The 24,365-nt window shown below is 44.3% G+C and overlaps 1 protein-coding gene across 1 annotated transcript; it reads left to right on the top strand.

The window, feature by feature from the left end:
• SQOR (sulfide quinone oxidoreductase) lies at nucleotides 1-23,499 on the top strand. The gene is made up of 9 exons (XM_016211873.2): nucleotides 1-245; nucleotides 2,404-2,574; nucleotides 7,200-7,253; nucleotides 11,037-11,231; nucleotides 13,100-13,309; nucleotides 16,208-16,391; nucleotides 21,400-21,467; nucleotides 21,754-21,932; nucleotides 23,197-23,499. Exons 1-9 carry the CDS (start codon nucleotides 12-14, stop codon nucleotides 23,252-23,254), a joined length of 1,353 nt encoding a protein of 450 aa, XP_016067359.2. The 5' UTR covers nucleotides 1-11; the 3' UTR covers nucleotides 23,255-23,499.
• The last annotated feature ends 866 nt before the right edge of the window (nucleotides 23,500-24,365 follow it).

Raw genomic sequence — 24,365 nt, 5'->3', positions numbered from 1 at the left:
CCAGTGTGAAGATGACCCCACTGGTCGCCGTGGTGTCCAGCCCCCGTGCCCGGCTCTTTACCTGCTTCCTCAGGCTGGGTGCTCAGCATGCCGGCCCACTTCAGCTGCACACAGGGGCAGGCCTTGCAGCCAAGAGCCACTATGAGGTGCTGGTGCTGGGCGGGGGCAGCGGTGGGATCACCATGGCCTCCCGTATGAAGAGGAGAGTGGGTGCAGAGAATGTGGCCATCGTTGAGCCCAGTGAGGTGAGTCTCCCCCTCCTGAGTGCATGTGTGTGTGTGTGTGTGCACGCTCATGTGTGTTCTAGGGGTCAGGGTGGGGGTGACTGTCAGACACTGGGCTGGCTTGTCCCCTGGTTAATGCTTCTCCTTCTGGGCACAAAAATCAGGCAGTCCAAAAGGATTGGAGAAGGTGGAGGGAGGGAGAGAGAGCAGATCTCTTGGTTTTTTATGTTCTCTTCTGTATGAGTTTCTTGTGCTAACACATTACCACAAACTGAGTGTCTTAAAACAATAGATACTTATTTTCTCACAGTTCTCTTAACTTGATGACAGCTGCAAAGACCCTATTCCTAAATAAGGTCATATTCCTAGGTACCGGGGTTAGGACTTTAACCCATGAACCCTCCCCCCTCATGTCCAGAGGAAAATCAATGGGAAATAAACTTTCTTATCTTTGATCCAGTCTGGAGAAAGGGTGATGAGTGAAGGTTCCAGGGAGGCCTCTGGGAAGGTGTCAGTGAGTTTCAGAAATTTAAGTGCAAGGAATTATAAACAAATTATAAGGCAGAAAAAGGTAGCAAACACCAGGAGGGAAGTTGGGAAGTGTTGTATGTAAGGCACTATTTCATGAAAAACATTTTAAAATTGTCCAAAAACTACAGATAAATATTCAAGATTCTTGGTGGTTTTTCTAAGGAACCAGGCATGCACCAGTTGGGAACTGTATCCTTGGGCTGAAGGAGGGGGATGGGGTGGGGAGCAGAATGGGTTTGGTGCCTGTTTGATGGGGAAGGGAGGGGGAGAAAGGCACACTGCTTTCCAAGGAGTCTCCCCAGAATGAGTGAGGCTGCCCAGGCTTTGCCGCAATCTCAGACTGGTATGCTGGGATCTGAGAGGAGACTGGAGGGTGTTCTCTATTACTTTCCTTTTTAAACTGACTAATTCAGGGACAACATTATAAATGATAGTGGTCTGAGAGCTGTGTCAGGGGCCTATTGTAGCTAACCCAGGGACAGGGGCTACTCTTTGTAATGAGACAAGGCACCGGACACAATTCAGGAGGCCAGAATCATGTCTGTTTTGCCCTATGAGGATCTTGCAGGACAGGAGTCTCTCCAAGGAGCTGCCAGTGGCTCAGGTGATTGGCACTTTCCCTCTGTCTCTGATTTAGTGGTTGCTGGAGCTGATGCTTGCTTGTTGTTTAAAAAAACATCTGAGCTTGCATTTTCATTCCCTTTCTGTTCAAGATAGACTTGAAATGCTTCAGCTCTTGCAGCTGGAGACCTCTGCCCCCGTCCTCTGGGATCACATCCATTTTTGGCTGTAGGGAGATTGCAAAGCCCTTCCTCAGTTCTCTTCACCCCTCTGTGGATGCTGGCAATTCTGTCCAGCCAGTTTGAGGTGTTTGGGCAATGCTGAGATGCTAAGAATTCCTGGTCCCCAGTCTACTCCATGAGACAACTGGAATTCTCAGTGACTGTTAGTTAAATCAAGCTGCCCTTAGCCCCTGAATCTAGAACTTTCACAACTAACTTAGATCCAGACTGGATCATCCAAAGCAAGAGAATTCCAGAAAATAGTGGCATTTTGTGGCATAATGGGGTAGGATTTGTTGCCTCCTGGCTGTGGGTGTAAAACCTCTGAGAAAGGAGAACGGGCTAGTAGGGCTGACGGGGAATGTCAGCCCTACAAGCCCCATGGGCTTGGCAAACACAGTTAGAAGTTAATGAAGTTTTGAGGATCCCCAGAGTGGCTATGAACTTTTCAAACTTACCACAGTCACCACAAACTTCTGAGGAACCATATTATGCTACTGGGCTTAATTTTTCTTTATATCTATTCACATAAATGTATCCATAATGTGTGCTTATATGCATGTATATATAACGTGTTCATGCTAATCCCCACATCAACTATCAGCAATAAATAATACAATGGTCACTAATGATAGTTTATGGCTTTTTAAAATGATCTTGGCAGAATTCTTGTAGGCGACTGCCCGTCAGAGTTTAACATAACAGGAAACACCATTGGGAGGTGGGGTAGTGGGGAAGACTCACCCAGAGACTTTCTATGTGATACTCCAAGGGTTAGGAGGGAATAACTGAAAGTCTTTCTCATGTACCTTGACACTTTGATCAGCCTCAAATCGAAATGAATCCCCAAATACTTTGTTTCTCAGAGACATTTCTATCAGCCAATCTGGACGCTGGTGGGTGCTGGTGCCAAACAGTTGTCCTCATCTGGCCGCCCCACAGCGAGTGTGATTCCATCTGGTGTGGAATGGATCAAAGCTAGAGTGGCGGAACTGAACCCAGACAAGAACTGCATCCGCACAGACAACGACAAGGAGGTAACCACTGGGCTCCTTTGGCTTTTGTTAATTGAGGGCTTGTACGAAATGCACAGCTATTATCAACCTGGACAGCCTCATGGCGAGAAAGTGCATGTGTGTTAAATACTGCATGAGAGGGGAGGGTGTGTGGTGAATGGAGGATGGGATGACTGAGTGATGCTGAATTAATAAATCAACAACTCAGACAAGCATTTGTGAACACCCACTGTTTGCCCTATTGCTTGGTACAGTATCTCGCATCTGAATGTTTACTGAACAAGTAATACTGCTACGTGCTAAAATAGCAGGCACCTTCCTCCTTTTTCCTGTGAAGCTGCCAGCTTCTCTACCTGTCTGCTGGCCTCCAGAGGAGGGGGGTATTGGATGTATCCATCCCAGTCACACTAGGGGGCGCTCTGCCAGCGTTGTAAGGGAACTCGAGACTGAGGCTTGTGCCAAGGAGAATTGCAGGCTGCTGAAGCTTGAGGCTCATAATTGATCGGCACCATTTAGAAGTCTCCTCCCACCCCCCACCTAAGGGTCAGCGCTTTTCAGAAACTGCTGCCAGCGCATTTGGCTGAGGGGATGAGAGCAGGATGGTGGGACCACAGGCTCAGAAGCCATCTGGAGCGCCCTGCCTCACCTGCTGCCGAGCCCAGGACAGCTGCAGGCAGTGTGGCCGTCACGCTGCACCTGCCTGCTCCCGGCTCCCAGCATCCTCAGGCCCCTGGGCTGTTACTGGCCTTCATATCTTTCTTGTTCATTGTGCTTCCTGTAGTGTGGGGGAGAATGTCTTTTCTCTTTTTTGTAGAGAAACCCTTCAACTATTCAAAGATGGTTCTTTTAGTCTATGTCAGTCTTTTCTTCAGGACTTGTCCCCAGTTTTCTCAACTTTTCCTCATATTCCATGGTCTTCAGTCCCCTCATTACCCTCTTTACCCTGCTTTAGACATCACTGGCCTTGTCTCCTCCATGAAAGAGGTGCCTGGAAGGGGAAGCAACTCTACAGAACAGCCCAGAATAGCGTGGCCCCTTCCCTCCCACAATCAGATACAGCCCAGGTTAGCATTTGCCTTTGTAGCGATAGTTGCCATGGTGCTGACTCATGCTGGGCTTGAGGTCAGTTCAAACCTCTGGGTCTTTTTTTCACATGATCCACTGTTAAGTCAGGCTTCCCATATCCTAAAATAAATAAATAATATTTAATATATTGTTTAATAAAATACACCTTTATTTACTTTAAGTTAAAATTTTTATATATTACTTCCCCCGGTGGATGAACTTCCTTATTTCCCCCAGCATCTCCAGGAGATTAGACTGAATGAAACACAAGATTGTTCTCCGTTCTCAAGATTGAGCTTTGGGGCTCATCTCCCTCGCCAACCTGCTGCCGGCTCATGGGGCCAGGAGACCTGTGTCTTATAACCCACATCGCCCCTTCAGCATAGCGGTGCCTACCCCCTTGGTCAGGCCCCTTTACGTTTCAGAGATAGCTCAGAGCCCTTTGTGGTTGGGTCTGTGCTGGTTTAAGGGTCATAAACTTGTCTCATCTCTTGAGAATGTGAGGCACTGGTAGATGTTCTCACTTTGGAGCCCTGCTTTGGCCTCTCAGGCTTAGACCCCTAGGGAACTTGTAGTGTCTTAGTTTAGGGCTGGAGAAGAAGTTGATATAAGCTGGTGACACTTTCTTCCAAGATTTTTAAAGAAAAGTATTCTGTGGTCATATCTGAAATCTGCATATAACATCTCATGGGAGATACCATCTTGTCAGTTGCATAAAGTGGATGTTCAAGAAATGTTGCTGATATTATTTTTAAAAGAACCCATGAAAAAAGAAGGAAAAGGAAATATTTATTTCCACTACATGCCAGCATAGTTCTTAACTGTTGACTGAAAGCAGGCTTGCAATCTGAATCCATGTCGATGCTCTTCTTTTTCCAAATTACAGTAGATGAGCCTGGAATTTTGAACTGGATGAACATTCTGTTTACTAAGTTGTTAGTTACTGCCCCACCCCCTGTATAAAATTAAAATATTTCCCCATATTTAGCCTTCTGGAGAGGTCTGCACTGCTCTTTGCAATTGCTCAAAAGTCTTTTCTGCAAGTTTTTGCAATTCCTTAGGGCTTAGATCATCTGGCATGGAAACTTGAACTCATTCAAAGGTTTGAGGCTTTCTTCTTGTTCTTTGTTACCTTAGGGCTTATTCTCCCTAAATGATTTTTCATGGTCTTAAGCTTATCTGTTATTACTGCTCCTAAAAATAGTCAATATTGTGCTCTAATAGAACCAAGTCACGCACAAACCAAAGGCTTTTCTTATTTTATTTAATTTTTTTAAAAATTTATCTTTATTGCTGAAAGTATTACAAATGTCCCCTTTTTCCCTCCATTGATCCCCTCCACCCTGCATCCACCCCACCCCCAGACCTTCCCCATACCAATGTCTGTGTCCATAGGTTATGCATAGAAGCATATAAGTTCTTTGATTAATCTCTCCCCACGCACTCCCCCTCCCCTGCCTTCCCTCTGAGATCCCTCAGTCTGTTCCATGCTTTTGTGTTTCTGGATCTATTTTGTTCATCAATTTATTTTGTTCATTATATTCCACATATAAGTGAGGTCATGTGGTACTTGTCTTTCTCTGACTGGCTTATTTTGCTTAGCATAATACTCTCCGGTTCCATCCATGCTGTTCCAAAGGGTAGGAGGTCCTTCTTTTTAACAGCTGCATAGTATTCCATGGTGTAAATGTACCACAGCTTTTTTTTTTATCTACTCATCTACTGATGGGCACTTGGGCTATTTCCAGATCTTAGCTATTGTAAATTGAGCTGCTATGAACATAGGGGTGCATAAGTTCTTTCTGATTAGTGTTTGAGGTTCCTTAGGATATATTCCTAGAAGTGGGATTACTGGGTCAAATGGCAGTTCAATGTTTAAGTTTTTGAGGAAACTCCATACTGGTTTCCACAGTGGCTGCACCAGTCTGCATTCCCACCAGCAGTGCACTAGGGTGCTCTTTTCTGTACACCCTCGCCAGCACTTGTCATTTGTTGATTTGTTGATGGCAGCCATTCTGACAGGTGTGAGGTGATACCTCATTGTGGTGTTAATTTGCATCTCTCTGATGATTAGTGACTTTGAGCATTTTTTCATATGTCTCTTGGCCATTTGTATGTCCTCTTTGGAGAAGTGTCTATTTAGGTCCCAAAGGCTTTTCTTGTTGATAGTGTTTCACCTTCAGATCATCACCCCTGGGGCCTGTGCCACCTCTGACCTCACATACCCTGAAGACTCAACACAGTTCCACCAGCCATTTAATGGGCCCAGTACACTTTCCCACAGAACAAGGAATTTCAGAGCCCACCTGTTCAAGGACAAGCAAACCATATGGATGATGATGTGTATATTATCTATCCACTTTGATAAATTGTATTTTCACAAGCAACTGGAGTCAACCATCCATCATCATCCAACAAACATTACTGAGTTCCCCACTTTAATTTGGTGACTCTGCTGGATTCTAGGAATATAGAGAGGAAGGCATAGCCTTTGTCCTCTAGGAGTGTTCAATGTGGTGGGGGAGGGCGTTAATGCTGTATAACTCAACAGGTGCTATAAAGCATCCTGTACTCTGTGCTAAGGGAGCTCCTGGGAGGGGCCGGGGGCAGGACGACTGAGTCATAAGAAGGCCTCACTATGGAGGTGACCTTGGAGCTGATCTTCTGGATCCCAGAGCAGGACCTCTTTGGTGACTTGCTCCTCTTACCCCCCAGCATGAGCCAAGCACTCTTGCGTCCTGGAACCCCCTTTCTTTAACTGTGATCTGCACAGCTTGGGTGCTGCGCTTTTCTCTTTAGTACAGCCGTGAGGCAGCCATCACCTGACGTCCTCTCTGGGCTTCTGACCTTCATTGCAATCATTCTCCATCTCCAGTTTCCTAGGCAAGCCCTTTTACTTTACACCCTTTTTACTGACTTTTTCTGGCTTCAACTTGTCTTCTTCTGGATCCTCAACCCACATTTCCATCACAATAAGTAGGGAGACTTTTGTTCTCAGCATGAATAATCACAATATCCATATTTAAGGAGAGGACTTTTAAATTCCAAACAGATCATGAAATAATATCATGATGCTTTTCAATGTAAAGTATCACATCCTTTTCAATGACCCTCAAGAGAGCAGTTTCTCAATTATGGAATTGATCCATCCATATGACAGGGCAGATTTGCTTGGGATTCACACATTACCCCATAGATATTAAAGAAAGTTGATTGTTTTTAAGATTAGAAAGTCATTCTCCCCCTCCTCAACATGAGAAAGTGTTAACACAAGCACTGCGCAGAAAGTTGTGACCTCTTTGCTGTCATGCTCCACTGTGTAAAAATCTAGGAGTCCCAAGCTCTCAGAAGCCAGGCAGGTTACGCAGTGTTGGTGAAGCAGCGGTGTGAGAATGGTGGGTGTGATGGCAGACTGGAGTGTGTACCCCCACCCCCCATGCCCTGCCTACCACCCACAGCCCCAAGTCATTCACTTCAAAAAATGGGAACACTGTGTTGGCCACACTTGTCTGGGCCAGAGTCAGCCCTTGGACTTCCACTGTTTGGGTCCTGGTCTAAAATGGCATTGCTTTGTGTTGCAGATCTCCTACAAGTATCTTATTATTGCTCTCGGAATCCAGCTGGACTATGAGAAGGTATGTTTAAACTACTCTGTGTTCCCTCGGCTGTTTATGCCAAGATCAAACACTGCCTTGAGTGTCCTTATATTCATTTTGACAAAAAGTACTAAGAAATCCTCTTCTAGATTTATTTTTCAACAGTCTTTTTATGGCTTTAAAAAAGTCTTCTCTAAGATTCTTTCAATGATAATACGATCTAGCTCCAAGCTTTAATCATAGTTCAGCATGTGCATGCCCTAATGGGAATTCATGCAAAAGAGCAGCCTCTTCCACGTTTACAAGAAAACTACCTTTCTATGTAGGACTGAGTTGGCTGTATTACAGGTTAAATTTTACCTTGAAAGTAAGATTTAGATTTTGAATTTTTAAGCAGACTTTAAGGGTAGAATACCAGTAGTTAGCTTATCAGAAGCTGGAGGGAGGTTTGGGTTTTGCTGTGGGGAGGCTGGGTTTTTGGGATGAAGTGACTGGCGCAACATAACCACTACCCTGGAAGTTCCTTCAGTCTCCCTTTTCCATGAGCTAGGGAGCCAGATGCCCTCTGACAATTGTGAGATTCAAATGTAGTTTTCTAGAACATCATGGAGTAAGTCAGTAATTATTGGGATTTCCAGAAGTTTGTTAGGGACTCTGGGTGAATAGTTGGAGCACATAGAGCGTAGTAACAATCAGGTCACAGCTTCAGAAATGTGACACATGCGAGGGCCTCATCTGAGTCTACTCAGGAAGGGTCTTGAAGTGTGTGTCTCTGTGTAAAAACTCGAGTCATGACATGTCCAGGGTGAGGGTGGTTGACAGTGTCCTGGGGTATGTTCTCTGAAGGTTCAAAGAAGCCATGAGTTGGTGTGAAGGCTGTGATGAGTTTGGGTCATGGTGGCATGGCCATGAGTCTCACAGAACGACAGCTGTGGAGTAGACTATGTGGAGAAAGGTGCCACTTACACCTTCTGGGAGTCCTTGTCTCTCTCAAGAGCTCCAGAAGTGTTGACTTAGCACAGATGGTGCATCTCCATGGTACTGTCTCTCTGAGGGCCCCAGTGCTGCTTGAGAGGACTCAAGAGACCAGTGCTGAGAGTCCTTAGCAGCCTTTTGCAGCAAACCAAGAAACAATACTATTTAAATCTAGCTGTTATCCTGGAGTCTCCAGTATGCACCAGGCACCTGCTAGGAATCTAATGTTGATTCCTCACAAGCTACTTGTGAGTTAAGTATTGTTATCTCCACTTCAGAGATGAGGAAACTGAGGCTACCGTATTACCTGGTACTCTTTGCAGACAATAGAAAACTGTTCAGGTTATTATAAACAAAGGGGGATTTATTTGATGAGGATACCAAGGTGTCTGGATCTCTAGGTCAGAAATGGGTCTTCAGAGAGCTGGAGCTCTGATCTGGGTTCTGTTGGACCCCAGGCAGCCTCTCTCCCTAGCAGTCTCTGCCCCTTTCTCTCAGCAGCTCTGTGGGGTCTCAGCAGCACGGTGTCCTGCTCCCTGGCCTGGTACATGTGACAGGATAGCTCCCAGCGTACAGCCTATAACTGTGCAGCCAAAGCAGGGGTCCAGACCTCATCTCTTCCTCTATCTCCCCCACCTCCCTCTGCTTCAGAGTCCCCAGAGAAGCACTTGGATTGGCTGAGGGTCAGAAACTGCCCTTTATGACCAGGTCTCAGACCTTATGGCACCTTTTCCCTTAACAACAGCTTCTTCAGACGGAGAAAAACAATGAAGTCAATAAGAGGTCAGCTGTTTATTTCTTGAGTAGTTTTGCTTTGGGAACTAGGAAATACAGAAGTCTTGTGGAAGGAGCCCTAGGCAGTGGTCAGGGGCCTCTGCCGCTAGTGCTGTAAGATTCAGGGTGGGTGTCTCAACCTTGCTCTACTTCGGTTTCCTCATCTGTGTCTAAGGGCCAATAAGATTTCCCTCCCTCCCTCAGCAGAGTACAGCGAACATCCAGTTAGCATAGATGTGAAAACTGCAGAAACATTGAAATGCGAGGTCATGTTAACTGTAGCAGGAACTATGATCAATAATCAGAGGAATGGTTGCTCTTGACATTGAGTGTGATGGAGAAGATCATAGGACTCTGTTTCCTTGAGGCCTGAGGGATAGATGTCCAGTGACTCTAGAGGTGGCCCTACATCTGGAGAATAGCCTGGGGAGGTTCTGAAGGACCAGCCCATCTTGATGACTCTTTTTTTGAGAGTTTCCTTCTCTTGCTGGAAAAACGAGTGCTTGAGTCTCTTACCTCAATCTGTGCCATTTTCGTTGGATGCTGTGAACTTTCTTCTGCTTTTTTTTGGGGGGGGGGGCAGGTGTTGGTAACCACAGCATTATTTTAAAAGTAAAAAACCAAAATTGGAAATGCAAACAAAGTTCACTTATGAAAGACGGTTGTTGAATCAATTTTGGTGTATCCATACTATCGAACACCTACCATGCGTAAAACAGAGAAGGAAGTTGCTCTGCAAGTGTGCTAAAATGAAAGATATTGGAGAAATACTAATAAGAAAGTTTTGACGCATTGCCAAGAAGTGTGTATGGCAGGTGTGAACCTTCTAACCTTTAAGACAAGTATCCCGTTATCTCACTGGCAGGAATACACCATACTTACGGAGCATCCCCGTGTGCGTGCCATTTTTCTCAGCACTTTACACGTGTGCTCTCATTTACTCCTGCCAAGAACCCTCTGAAGCTGTTACTTTCACCCCCTTTTACAGATGGTGAACATAAGCTTTTCAAGCCTCAGTGCCCATTGAATCACCTGTTAAAACAGATTTCTGGGCTCAGCCCCGAGTTCCTGATTCAGTAGACCTGGGGCGGGGCCTGAGAATGTGCATTTTCAGCAGGTCTGAAGACCACACGTTGAGACCCACTGGCTTATAGATAATTAGTTAATTTCCAAGGGTCATAGCACTCACAAGTGGGAAAGCTAGGACTCAAGCCAGGTCTGTGGGGTTCCCAAACCCATGCTTTTAATTACCAAGAGTTAGATCTGGTACAACCTGATGAAGGGTAATTTAAGTTTGCTACTATTGACATCATGGCTCTTGGTTCTGCCTATCACTCTTCTTCCTACCAAGGCAGCTGGTTCTCCAAAAAGGAAGTATGCCTGGGTTCTTGTCCTCACTCTGATGGTAGGAAGAGATGTATTTAAATCATGGTCTCAAGGCCAGGGAGGTGGAGGGGCTCCCCTGGGCTGACTCCAATCTGCAGCTTGACAGGTGACTCTGGGTGCTGTAGCACTGGGCTTAGCGGATCCTTCACCTACCTGCCTGCTGCATTGTGTGTGAGGACTGGGGGCTAATAATTGTACTGAAATGCTTGAGTGGCTATAGAAATGGCAAAGGAAAGCCATTTGCACTTCTGTTAAAATTTTATTTTTACAGTTTTCTTTCAATTTTATTTTATATTGGCTTTAGGTGTACAGCTTAGTGGTTAGATAATCATATACTTTGCATAGTGTTCCCCTTGATATTTCCAGTTCTCACCTGGCACCATACATAGTTATTATAATATTATTGACTATATTCCCTATGCTGTACTTTATATTCCCAAGATTATTTTGTAACTACCAATTTGTGCTTTTTTTGGTCTGTATTTCAAATTTTTTTTTCCAATTTGTACTTCTTAATCCCTTCACCTCTTTCACCAGTCCTCCAACCCCCATCCCTCTGGCAACCACCAGCCTGCTCTCTGTGTCTATGAGTTTGTTTCAACTTTGTTCGTTTATTTTGTTTTTTAGATTCCACATATAAGTGAAATCATATGGTAAAAAATGTTTTCTTCATGTCCTTTGTTGCAGATTAAAGGCCTGCCTGAAGGTTTTTCCCATCCCAAAATAGGGTCCAATTATTCAGTTAGTACAGTAGAGAAGACATGGAAAGCTCTGCAGGACTTCAAGGAGGGCAATGCCATCTTTACCTTTCCAAATACTCCGATAAAGTGTGCTGGAGCTCCGCAGAAGATCATGTACTTATCAGAAGCCTATTTCAGGAAGGTATGCTTCCTCTCCAGGGACAGAGCCCGGGTGGGGGAGGGGGAGTAGGTGTTGCTAATTTGATGATTGCCAGAATTCCATTTTATCTATATAAAAATATTTTTTTTATTTCTAAATTTTTGTTACATATGTACAAAATTATATAACTGGAAGTTTGTATAATAGAAAAAAGGAAGAATTCAATCATAATCCAGTTGTTTTAATACAGCTGCTGTCATCAATTTGACATGACCTTACATTTTTTTTCCCTAAGCATGTTTTGTTTTTAAGATTTTTAGAAATTGATTTTTTTAGAGAGAGCAAAAGGGAGAGGAAGAGAGAGAAACATGAATGTGAGAAGGTAACATGGACTGGCTGCCTCCTGCACGCCCCCCACTGGGGATGGAGCCCAAAACCTGGGCATGTGCCCTGACCAGGAATCAAACCTTCATCCTTTCAGTTCATGGGGTGACGCCCAACCAACCGAGCCACACCAGTCAGGGCCTATGCATGTTTTTTAAAAACATGGCTACAGTCATACTGTACATACAAACTTAGATGTATTACATGTTGCTAAATAGTCCTTGTAACATACTTTTTGATGTGTGTATAAAGGTCTACGGGGGAGATATGTTAGAGACTGCTTAAATACTTCCATGTAGTTGGACAATTAGTTACACACTATTCATTTTTATACATAAAAATCTCAGCTGCCCCCACTCAAGTTTAAGGTTATGAATATTTCCTGGCCCTTGATACACATTTTTGGAGGTATAATAGGCAAAATGCCAATTCTAAAGGCAAAAAAAAAAAAATTCATGTAGAACTTCAGACCTTAGTGGAAAGAGAGATTTGGGTAGGGAGCCGTCTCAGCATTCCTCATACACCCTCTGGGCCGGAGCAGGTGTCCGCAGCCCAAGAACACGACGCGTGAAGCTGGGGAAGCTGCTTCTGCCCCCCTGCCTTCTGTGGGATGTCACACTAGGTTTACTAAAGCAGAGTTCAAAGCAGCCTGTGGGTCTGTAAAGGGACAGGTGGGGAGAAGGGGAGGGGCTGGCGGGACTGAAGAGGTGTTGAATATGCGTTTGGAACCCAGCACTGGGAAGGCCTCCACCGGAGTCATGCAAACCAGCACCGACCCCACGGGTGGGGAATTAAGGACAGTTCCAGCCATCATTTCTGTGTCTAAGAAAGACCTTTCTGGGTTATGAGAATTCCAGTTGGCACAACCCTTTGAGGTTCTGGCTCAGCTAAGTTCTTGCAAATAGTGAGATCCAGGTGAGCAAACCCTAAAAGGAGCTGGACAAAAGGAAAGAGTAAGAGACTAGCTGTTCCTTCCCTCCTGGAAATTCTCTTTGCTGGACTTTTTTCTCCTAACCCTGGGGTGGCCTGAGAGAAGTTTCTCTCTTGGGTGCCGTAAGATCTTAGGTGCTGGGGAGAATGCTAGGCTCTCTGAAACACGGACACTGAAGCACAGGAGCCAAGGGCACGCCAGAGCTTTTTCTTGATCACTGCTGTCCCCCAGCACCTAGAACAGTACCTGGCCAGCTCTAGGACCCCGTTTGAGTATTTACAGAGTGAATGAACGAATGAACGTATGAATAAACAGTCCAGCTGCTTTTACCTGGAAGAAATCTCACCTCTGGCCTTCAGCTGAACAGTGCCCACCTCAGCCCTGACTCAGGTGTGCATTTAGTTGCTGTGCTGCTGGCAGAAAATAAGATGGAGGCAGTGGATTGGTTGGCACCGTACCCCACCAGGGCAAAGTGATGGAGAAAGCTGGCGAGGTCTCTTCCGAAGGGTTTAATTCTTGTCTCAGTTGAAAAAAAAAAATGGTGGCTGGAGTCATGGTTTGGTTTTGGTGGCTTCTATTCTTTCCTTTTTCTCAGACAGGGAAGCGATCCAAGGCCAATATCATTTTCAACACTGCTCTTGGAGCGATTTTTGGGGTGAAGAAGTATGCAGATGCCCTGCTGGAGATCATCCAGGAGAGGGACCTCACTGTGAACTACAAGCAAAACCTCATTGAAGTCCGAGCTGATAAACAAGAGGCTGTGTTTGAGAACCTGGACAAACCTGGAGAGACCCAAGTGATTTCAGTGAGTATCGAGGTTAAGTTGTCAGGTGAAAGAACAGTGTCATGGATGCGGGTGACATCGTGGCTCCTTCTTCCCTGTCCATCATCACCATGTGCCAGGGGAGGCTGGTTACAACGAGCATCTGAGGACAGTGATGGGGGAAGGCGAACCCACGTGGGTGGGGAGGAGACAGACATAGGAGGCTGTGGCCGTGGGAGGGAGGAGGGTTTATTTACTGGTACGACGTAGATTTTGATTCTGATGTCTACTTTTCTTGGCACTGAGTCACTTGAAGCAGCCAAATATTTCACAACTTCAGATACTGCCTGGAGTTCAGGATGGGCTTCCTTAAATGCAGGATCTGGTGATCAACTGAATTTTTGGAATGGGAGAAACAGCCCTGGTTGTGGGTAGTTGAAGAATGACAGGGACATCTTTCACCTCCGAAGAGGCTGCCTTTAGACATCTTTCACCTGTGCATAACAGGAGGCACTTAAACTCCTTGATAGATCCAGTGGAGCTGCACCCGGCGTGGAAAGGTCTCGGCTGTGTGCCTCAGTTTCTTCTCCTGTGAGTGGGAAGAGTACTTTTGCTGAGGCGTGTGAGGAGTAAGAGCAGGACGAAAAGGCATCCAGAGAAGCACGCATGGAAGACTCATTTGTTTATATCACTCTGGCAAGAACTGTTAGCAGTGCGAAAACAGTGCACAGTCGTATTTTATTCATTCAGCATTTTTAGAGGAATGACAGGTTCCATAAACATGAATTTTGAAGGAAACCAAAGATTAATCTTCTAAACATCAAAACTTCACATTATACGCTTTTTAACTCAGTCTCTTTCTAAGTATAGTGCATACATCTTTTCTTTTCTTCATGAGTATATTTAAAATGTTACTGATGACTCAAGGTCATAATTTAAAAAAAACTTGTTTTTGGAAATGATCTCAACTTAGAGAAAGTTGCAGAAATAAAAATAGTAAATGTGTGAAAATATATATAGGAACCTCTATATAAACTTTACCTAGATTTACTCAATATAGTATTTTATCCCATTTGCTTTATCATTTCATGTCTCTCCCTTTCCCTGAAACATTTAAAGATAAGTTTAGAGACATCATAGTCCTTTACCCCTAAATACTTCACTGTAAATTTCCTAACATAGGGATATATATTCTCAGACATAAAACCATAGTACAGCTATCAACTCAGCATATTTAGCACAGATACAATGTTTTAATCTACCATTGCTGTTCCAGTTCTGTTTTCAATAGCATTTATAGTACTTTTTCCCTCCGGGACAGAACCCAGTCTACAGTCAGGTATTTCATCTCATTGTGATGTCTCTTTAGCTTCCTTTAATCTGGAATGTGTCCTATGACACTGGCATTTTGGAATAATACAGCCCCCCTACCACCACTTTAATTTTTTAATAGAATTGTTCTTCATTTTGGGTTTGTCTGTGTTTTCTTCTGGTTAGTTTCAGGCTATGCTTTTTAGACTGAAATGCTGCTTAAGCGATGCTGTGTCCTCGCAGGGTAACATGCTTGAAAAGACTCTGTGTTCATCTGCCCCTCATTGATGAAGTTCATTTTGACCAGTCAAGATATGGCCCAATGACTACACTGTGTAATTATTCTTTTTCTCCCTTGCTACTAATAAGTCTGTGGGGAGACACTTTAAGACCATGTAAACACCCCACTCCTCATTAAAGATCCCCCCTGGATCTAGAATCCACTGGTGATTTTTTGCTAACCCAGTCTCTACTGCACTGGTTGCGAAATGATGTTTACCAGTAGACTCCTGGCATCCTGTCAGCAAAAGCCCTCCCTTCTCTCTTAATTCATTATTGGTCTGAGCTCCTAAATTTCGACTTTTCTCCCAATGGCTTATAATTCATTATTGTCCTTAATTACCTTGGTGCTCCAGTTGCCCCAGATTTGAGGAGCCCTTTTGGATGGTTCCTATGTCCTCATGACATGTCCCCATCATATTTTTGAGCACTTTCTTACTTTGCTGTGTCACAGGATTCCCAGGCTGGTGTAGCATCTGCTCGCCTCACAAGGTTGGAATTTTCTTAAGTTGCTAATGTTTTCGCCTTAATGAAATGTTTTGTGAACATTTTGATCAATTTGAAATTTCTAGATGGAATTTATTAAAACTAAATAAAAAGAATAAAAAGGATGAACTACAAAAAGCGGAATAGTACAGAAACAAACAGAACGCACCGGAGCCAGTCCACCGGGACTGGCCAGTGCACTGCTGCCAACGGTGGTCTTGGCAGAGGTGTTTGGGGGAGAATTCACCTGCCTCCTACACTGTTCAGTAAACCCAATACCAGATCATGCCTCTCTTTCCTGAGAGTGCTAGCCAATATGCTTACCGTTCTTTATTTCATTTTAAGTTGTGTTTTGACTGCTTCCTTTACAGTGAGGGTTGACCTAACATTTGGGAGCGGTGCTCACTTGCCAGCTCCTCACACAGCCTGTACAAGTTTCAAGGACTCTGAGCACCTCTTTGCAGTCCCAGACTTTACAAGTTGACAGATGAGGGTTGGGAAGAGAGCAACTGAAATGTGCTGGGCCCCTTTGCTTTAGTTCCAGTAAACAGGAGAAACATTAGTGGGTTCTTTCAGACTGTTAGGGAGGCTCCGTCCAGTACCTTGGATTCGCTCATGCCTTTGCCAAAGGGATCATGTGGACTCTAGGGGAGGCCACGGCAGCCAAGAGCATGGTTAGTTACGTTATCACCGGACTCCAAGGGAGCCCGTAAGATCGTGGAGAAGGTGTAGATTAATATAAGGACTAACTGTACCGTGTTCCATGCAGCCACAGCAGTGCGCGGGTGAGGGAGATGGGGAGAGCTTGTGGGGCTGTAGGAATCCTGGAAAAAACACAACTTTGGATGCTCTCCTCTTCTGTAGTATGAAATGCTTCATGTCACACCCCCAATGAGCTCACCAGACGTCCTCAAGAAGAGCCCTGTGGTGGATGCTGCTGGCTGGGTGGATGTGAATAAAGAAACCCTGCAGCACACGAAGTACCCAAATGTGTTTGGGATCGGGGACTGCACCAACCTCCCCACGTCAAAGACTGCAGCTGCAGTAGGTAAGGCAGCCTGCGACCTTTCTCCCCCTCCCCCTCTTCACTGACGTCACCCCAAGGCGCCATCATAACAGAGACAAAAATTTGCCCCAAATAGCATCCCATTAATAATGAAGAAGCTCCTGTGCGTTAAAGACGACTTTGACCTCCCTGACACAGAATCAAGTTTTCGATGAACTTAGTGTTGTGTAAAGAAGAAAGAATGTGTTGAGGGCTTCTCATTCGGAGCAGCATGACCTCTTCTGCCTTTTCTGGGTCAGAGGGGTGGTTTTTAGGGGAGGGTGCGTTAGAGAGAGGGTGTCACTTTTCCAGCTCTCCGGAATTCTGTGGCTTCTCATGGTGCCACACACTCAAACCTGACCTCCTTCGTCTGTGATGCCAGGCAGCGTGGCTATTTTTCTTCTGCCTGAAGCATTGGTTTCCCCAGAAAACACATGCAAGTTAATGAATGGTTGCAGACCAGAAAATTGTTCTGTAAGACAAATACAGTGGAGCACGCCCTGATTGGGACACCATTAAGGTGTCAGCCTGGAAAACTAAATTCTTTACCTCGATGTTCTGCACCAGCAGCGATGGGGAGAAATGTCTTGTAGATTCTGTCCTCCGTAGACAGGAACTATCTTCTCCAGATGCTGTAAAACACAGACTCCCTGCCGATGGGGATGGCAGTGTTTTGTGTGAATTATACACCTACAGTTTGTGTTGTGTTACTTTCGCTGACTACTCCAACCTAAGAAAGACTTTCAAGGAAACCCACTGCATGTCTTTCCCACTATTATTAGTAATTTTCCCCACAACTTTTTATTTAAAAAATCTCAAACCTATGAAAAATGTGAAAGAATTCCCATTATACTCTTCAGGTATTAACCAATTATTAATATTTCTTGGTATTTGCTTTATCATTCTATGTACATTTTTTTGCCCAGTTATTTGAAAGTAAGTTTTGACGTCATAATAGTTCACCCTCAAATACTTTAACCTGAATCTCTTAAGAAAAAGGACTTTCCTCTCTACCTCCACAAGACCATTATCATGTCCAAGAAATAGAATGTTGTATTATGAAATCATCTCATATACAATCCAGCTTGAATTTCTCTGGTTTTCCTAAAAATGTTTTTTATGGCCCAATCCTCCCTTAAATGTATAAACCAGTGAAGGATTGTTAGAGTAGGTTAATAAAGGGAAGGGAAGCAAGGGATACAGGCACTGAGCCTGTTCGCTTCACCAGGAAGCTACAGCTTCACACACACTCCGGGGGCGTCATTGCCCTACTAGGATTAACCCCCCCCTCCCCACTGGATTATGGGGGAGGCAGGGGAGGCAAGGACACGCGCAGAAGTCAAAATGGTGCAGGCGGTGGTGCCTGACCACAGAGGCCTGTCAGTGTAAGCTGGGGAAGGGATCATTGGTCGGGGTGGGCCCATCAAAAGCCTTAGAAAGCTTGGGAAGTTGACTGGTTATTTTGAAAAAGCTCCTAGCCTTCCCCAGCCTGAGATGCTGTAAACTCTAGGGGAACAAAGAAGCCTCACTCGGTCTCTTGGTCTCTCTCACACCCCCTCTCTTGCTCTCGGGGACCGTCCTGTGCTTGAGCAACCATGCAGGTCTAGTAGCTAACTGGGGCCCATGGCAGACCACACGGGCTCCAAAGGACTAAGCTTTAATATGAAACATAAAGTCGACACTGGCCTTTGTTTTGGCCTGATGAAGACAAGATTGGACTTTTTTCATGGAGGGATGGATGGAGATGGGACATTGGGAACCTAGGGGCAGCCTTCCGAAATAAATCTTGCCACACCACAATCTCCCATGTGTGGGTCCTTGGAATGCTTTTCTCTGATCCCGTGGGAGAGCCTGGTTTCCTCCAGCAACAGGACCAGATACTACATTGGTTGCCATGTCTCTGGTTTCCTTTACTCTAGAGCAGGCCCTCTAACATTTTTTTATTTTTATGATATCGGCATTCTTGAAGAGTCCAGGCTGGTTATCTTGTAAAATATGTCATAATTTAGAATTGCCTAGTTTTTTCTTATGATTAGATTCAGGTTATACATTTTGGCAAGATCCTGCACACGTGAGGCTGTGTGCCTCCCACGGCGTCACCTCCGTAGCCTGTTATGCTAATTTCTTTCCTCGGTGAAACTAGGTTTCCACAGAGTTCTTTGTCTTTGTGGTTTATAGGTGAATTTCTGTGCTGTATGTGGGGCCCAAATATCGCCCAGCTTTTGGCCTTTTTCAAACAAATGTACATTTGACTCCTTGTTCCAAATAGTTCTAAGTGAACTATTTGGATAAGTAAAAAGTTCTAAGTGAACAGTCTTGTTCCCAGCCCTGCCTTTCATCTTCTGAGCTTCGCTTCCCCTGAGCATCCTGCTGTTTTTACATACTGTTTTGTTTTACAGTCAGTATTCTATTGTATGGTTGCTCCAGAATTTATTTAACAAGTCCACACTTAACTTATGTTTATATTATTTCCAACCCATGTTTATTTCAAACTGTGCTGCAGCAAATGCTCTTTCTGTGCCATTTCACTTGTGGGAAAGTCTGTTTGCTCTTCTCTTTAGCATTTACGAAACAATCATCTTAACTGTCTCCAAATGGACCTGCATTTTTCCCCTTCTCAAGTCCTCTTAAGTATTCCTAGCAGTGTTTACACTTGTTTCACAGATTTGTCCTTGGCTTTACCTGCCACCGGCCAGCCGTCTTACCTCAGTCCAGACTATTGTGCTCTTGCCAGGGAAACCCTGTCTTGCTACATTGAGTCTGGTTTTCCTGCAGCTCATGCCTCTTGCTCTGCTTCTTTCTGCCCCAGGATTCTCCCTGAATTACATACAGCACAGTCAAGACCAGTATGTGGCATTTAACAAAAGTTAACTGAAGGCTTGGGCATAACAGAGGGGATTATAATACAGGGGGTAAAACCCCACAACTCACATGCACCCCCCCCCCCCCCCCACGTACGTTAAACCTGGACAGTGTGACTGCTTCCTGGGTCTAAGGGCCCAACCTCTCTGCAGGTGGCACCCTCAGGCCTTCTCCTCTCCTTTTCTCTTGGTCTTGATGCCCTGCTGCAGGGATCTCTTCAAGTTTTCTCAGTACAGATTCTAAACTCTTTATGGCCCTCAAAGAAGAACAAAGTTTTCCAAAAAGGAAACATGATTTTTAGAGATGTTACCTTGCCCACAACAAAGAGAGTTGGTTAATATATATATATTTTTAAACATATCTTTATTGATTTCAGAGAGGGAGGGAGAGAGAGAGAGATAGAAACATCAATGAGAGAATCATTGCTTGGCTGCCTCCTGCACGCCCCCTACTGGGGATCGAGCCCACAACCCGGGCACTCCTGACCAGGAATCCAACAGCAATCTCCTGGATCATAGGTCGATGCTCAATTGCTGAGCCACGCCCAGCTGGGCTGGTTAATATTTTTTAAGCAGAGTTATTTATTTGTCATTTTTTTGAATCCCTTCATTCCAGTAAAAAGTTCATTGCTCTTTTGGGCATCAGCAAACTACAGCCTGCTGGCCAGATGCAGCTTGCTGCCTGTTTTTTACAGCTGGCGAAGATGGTTTCTACAGATGAACATTTATCACCGATTTGATGATAGGGAACACTGGCTTTTTTACTCATTTGTAAAAAAAAAATTCCATTCTTCTCATTAGTAGACCTATAGTACAAAAAATTATTATACTTTTATATTTTGAATTTTGTTAATAAAATTTTTGTTTTCTCTCTTATTACATAGTACCTTCTTTGGTTTTGCTTCTTGGCCCACAAGGCCTGACATTTTGCTTTACAGAAAAAGTTTGCTGACTCCTGATTTTTAGGATTGCAAAATAACCTCTCAATGAGCATTTTACAATAGATAGGTAACCCATCTTTCCCCAAAAGTAAATCCAGTCTTCCACCTCTAGAGACACAAACTGCTTGTATTTTTAAAAGAGCAGCCTTTTCTAAAAATAAAAATGTATTTTTCAATTATAGTTGACATACAATATTTTATTAGTTTCAGGTACAACATAGTAATTAGACATTTATATACCTTATGAAGCGATCACCCCAATACGTCTAGTAACCATCAGACACCATACAGTTATTACAACATTATTGACTATATTCCCTATGCTGTACACCCATGACTATTTTTATAACTGGCATTTTGTACTCCTTAATCCCTTTCACCTTTTACCTATTCCTGCAACCCCCCACCCCTCCTCAATCTGGTGACCACCAATTTAAAAGGGCAGTCTTAATTATTCAAAACTGAACACAAGCTATAATTAGATAATATTAAGGAATTATTGCTAGTATTTTGAGTGTAAACATGTTACTGTGTTTGTGTTTTAAAAATTCCTCATTTATTAAATATATACACCAAAATATTTATGGGTGAATTGTTATGATGTTTGCTCTAAAAATACTCCAGAAAAAAAAGTGGCATGTGTGATGGGATGGATGAAATAAGAGTGACTGAGTTGGGAAATTTTCATAATAAAAAAGGCAGTCTCCCATTCTTGTCACCCAAACCCAAAAACATCTATCTGTCTGTCTGTCTGTCTGTCTGTCTATATCTTGTCCAACCTCAGACAGGGCAGTCCAGTACAGAGGAAAGTTCACTGTTTTGCCTAATTGATATACCTGGGGCTATTAATCTAGACTGGATATACTGGGCACAACACACCAAACTGACACTCATAGAACCCTAGGAGGAGAGGGAGTGGGGTGGGGGGATGGCCACGCTTCTAGTCCTTTTGTTTGAAATTGCCAGCCCCCATTTAGAGAGAGCTGGCTCATCAGTTTCAAACATATGGAGGCATCTGTGTGGGCCTTTGATGAACTGCAGAACCCCTTCTGGTGTCCAGCACTTCAAATAGTAAGAATCGTGTTCTAGTCACAGTTTAGAAGGATGGGGAATGGAGCCTTAACTCATTCACATTAAAGTTAACTGCAAATTAGTTTTCGTGGAAAGCCTAGATGCTTTATTTCTCTGACTTTTTGATTTCTCTTACAGCTGCCCAGTCAGGAATCCTTGAGGGAACAATTTCTCTGATGATGAAGAATGAACCACCAGTGAAGAAGGTTTGTAGGAGTCGGTGTCTCAACCGTCACCTTCCGTTCTGGGTGAAAACAGTGCTTGCCTACAGTGTTGCCACTTTCTTAATTAGTTTCTCCAGTACGGGCCTTTCCGTTTTTGCCTTTAGTACTACTTTTTGTTATATAATCTCCATTTTTCACTGTACAAAAATTAGAATATACAAAAAAGGAAAAAAAAATGCAACTGCTCAGAGTAAAGAATAAATTCTAGAATATCTATATAACACCATGAAAAAGGCTACTTTCCAACTCGGTCTCATGTACGTTATAGTATGACGGCTACACGTCCTGTCCACTGGTGACTGGCTACAACCGCGTGATTCTTGCCGAGTTTGACTACAACGCTCAGCCCCTGGAGACCTTCCCCTTTGACCAGGGCAAAGAGAGACTGTCCATGTACCTCATGAAGGCCGACATGATGCCCTTGCTGTACTGGAACATGATGCTTCGGTAAGTGCATTGCTGGGGGACGCACGCCTTTCAGCAGACGGCACCCACTTGTGCAGGGTGGGGGTTTCAGGAAGGCCTCCCAGCTTCAGGGGAAATCATGACCTGGAGCGGACCAGTGAACGGGAGCCAGCTTACCGTGCCCTTTCGCAGGGTTTGGTGATGGCAGCCTGCGAAGGATGTGAACCTCAGCCGCACGTGTGGGAGAGGCTGCTCTGGGTGAGGGAAGGGAGCTGTAGCACATCCCCCCCCCCCCCCCCCCCGGGATGCAGCCTCTTCTCTTCGTTATTGGCAACAACCAAGTCTTCTTTCTTCCATGTTCTGGCTTTTTCTTGCTGCTGGATAAATAATAATAATAATAATAATGATAACGGTAAATCATTTTCACATGTTAAGTACTTTTTCATCTGCCACTTTATTTTAGTTTTTATTGTGTTACAGGAAAAATAGAACAGTGATGAACAGCATAAGCTTTGGAGTCAGAACTGTGTTTGAGGCATGCGTTTGTCACTTACTAGCTGTGTGTCTTAGGGCAAGTTGCTTAAACTCTCCGTGTTTATCTGCAAATGAAAGTAACCTCGGAGGACAGAGATTGATGAGATCACGTACATATTAAAAGACAGCTACATAGTAGGCATTCAGTAAATAAATAGAGTAATAAAAATGAATAATTTCTCTTCTTGGTTCCAAACAATGACAATCTCATTTGACTTGTCCAAACCACTATGAGATAGGTAAGTCAGGATATCTATTCTAGTGGTTTTCAACCAGGGTGATTTTGCCCTCCCCTCCCCCGCCAGTCCCCCAGGGGACATTTGGCAATATCTGGAGACTTATTAGGTTGTCACAACTGGAGAGGATGCTGCTGCCATCTAGTGCTCAGAGTCAAGGGATGCTGCTAAACACCCTACAGTGCACAGGGCAGTGTCCCAACAACAAAGAAATAGCTGGTCCAAAATGTTAGTAGGGCTAAGGTTGAGAAACCAGCCTGGACCTATACTTTATAAGCAAATGAAAGTAGAGAGTATTGTGGTTTGCATGTAGGAGAGGTTTCATACAGGTTGCTGAACTATCACTGTCAAAACCAGAACTTGAAGAAGGTTGTCCCTTCCTAGTCATAGATCTTTCTATCTTGCTAGACAAATATTGCTTTATGTGCTGATTAGCATGGTGTGTGAGCGGTCTGGCTTTCCTTTCAACATCCTGCTGACTGTGGTCACCCCCATCTTTTCTGATGCAAATATCTTCTCTGTGTCATTTCTTGCAGGGGTCACTGGGGAGGACCAGCCTTTCTGCGGAAGTTGTTTCATCTGGGTATGAGTTAAGGATGGCTCAACCCTTGCTCTCTTTGGACGGCTTCTGGACCAAAATCACAGTCAATGCTTGACCAAGAGCAGTGTGAAGAACTCTAGACCTAACCCTGCAAAGAGTTTACTGCTGGATGATGGATGAGGGGGACTAAATGCCTCTTCATGTACCTCTGGACAGGCACCATGCAGGCTGCCCAGGATGAGCTTGATTGTTTGGAAATACTAAAACAAAATAATAGACTTTTATTTTTTAACTAAAAGCTTGTCATTGAGTTTCTATGAAATTTTTTTTTTATCTGAACTAGTGGAATGAAAAGTTATAGCACTTGGGAGGAAAAGATGGTAGTGGTAGAATAGCTTTACTGTTACCTACTCTGAGTATTCAACGGATAGCTGGAGTAATTTCACCAGAGTCTATTTGGATTCACAGAAAACAAGAGTTATTCCAGGGAGAATGCTATTTTAAACTGTGTGTGAGAGCCCTGAGCACATGCTGCTTAGAACTCTTGCTGCTGGAGCGCAGTGGACAGAGTGCCCGGCCACTTCCCCTCTGCTCCGCCACCACCTTTGTGCTGAGACCACACCCTCTCCCAGCTAGGATACTGATGCTGGCCCATTGCGGTAGGATGTGGGACTCCTCTACTGGGCAACTTTGGCTCCAGGGCTCTCCATCACCCTGGCTGAAACTTTCTTAGAACTGTATCAGGTCTGAGGTGTTCCTTCTGCCTTTTCTTTTCCCAGGTGTCCCACCTTTATTATGGTCTGAGAGCCCTCTCTGCCTTGTCCTTTAGCTATCACAAACATTTTCCCCCATGAAGTCTCTTGCAAATCTAATTCTGTCACGGCACCGGCTTCCCAGAGAACTGACACACAGTAAGGATGGAGTTACAGGAATTCTGATGTGTGTGGTAAGCATTTGCTTCATTCAGTCCCAATTTTGGCCCTGAAAATTTTGATTAAGCTCACATTGGAAATATTGCTGGAAATTGTTCCAGTTTAGTTCAGCAGTGGCTTCAAAGTCATGTGTTCACAATGAGTTTATTCGCAGAGGTTTACAGTTTCGGTTCATCTGGTATTTGAAAGCTTTGTACATTTCATATTTATAAACTGCCAAAGGGAACTGCAT

This window comes from Miniopterus natalensis, chromosome 1 (assembly GCF_054644295.1).
Source record: "Miniopterus natalensis isolate mMinNat1 chromosome 1, mMinNat1.hap1, whole genome shotgun sequence".
Classification (NCBI taxonomy): Eukaryota; Metazoa; Chordata; class Mammalia; order Chiroptera; family Miniopteridae; genus Miniopterus; species Miniopterus natalensis.
This window is presented reverse-complemented; position numbering and strand designations above follow the sequence as displayed.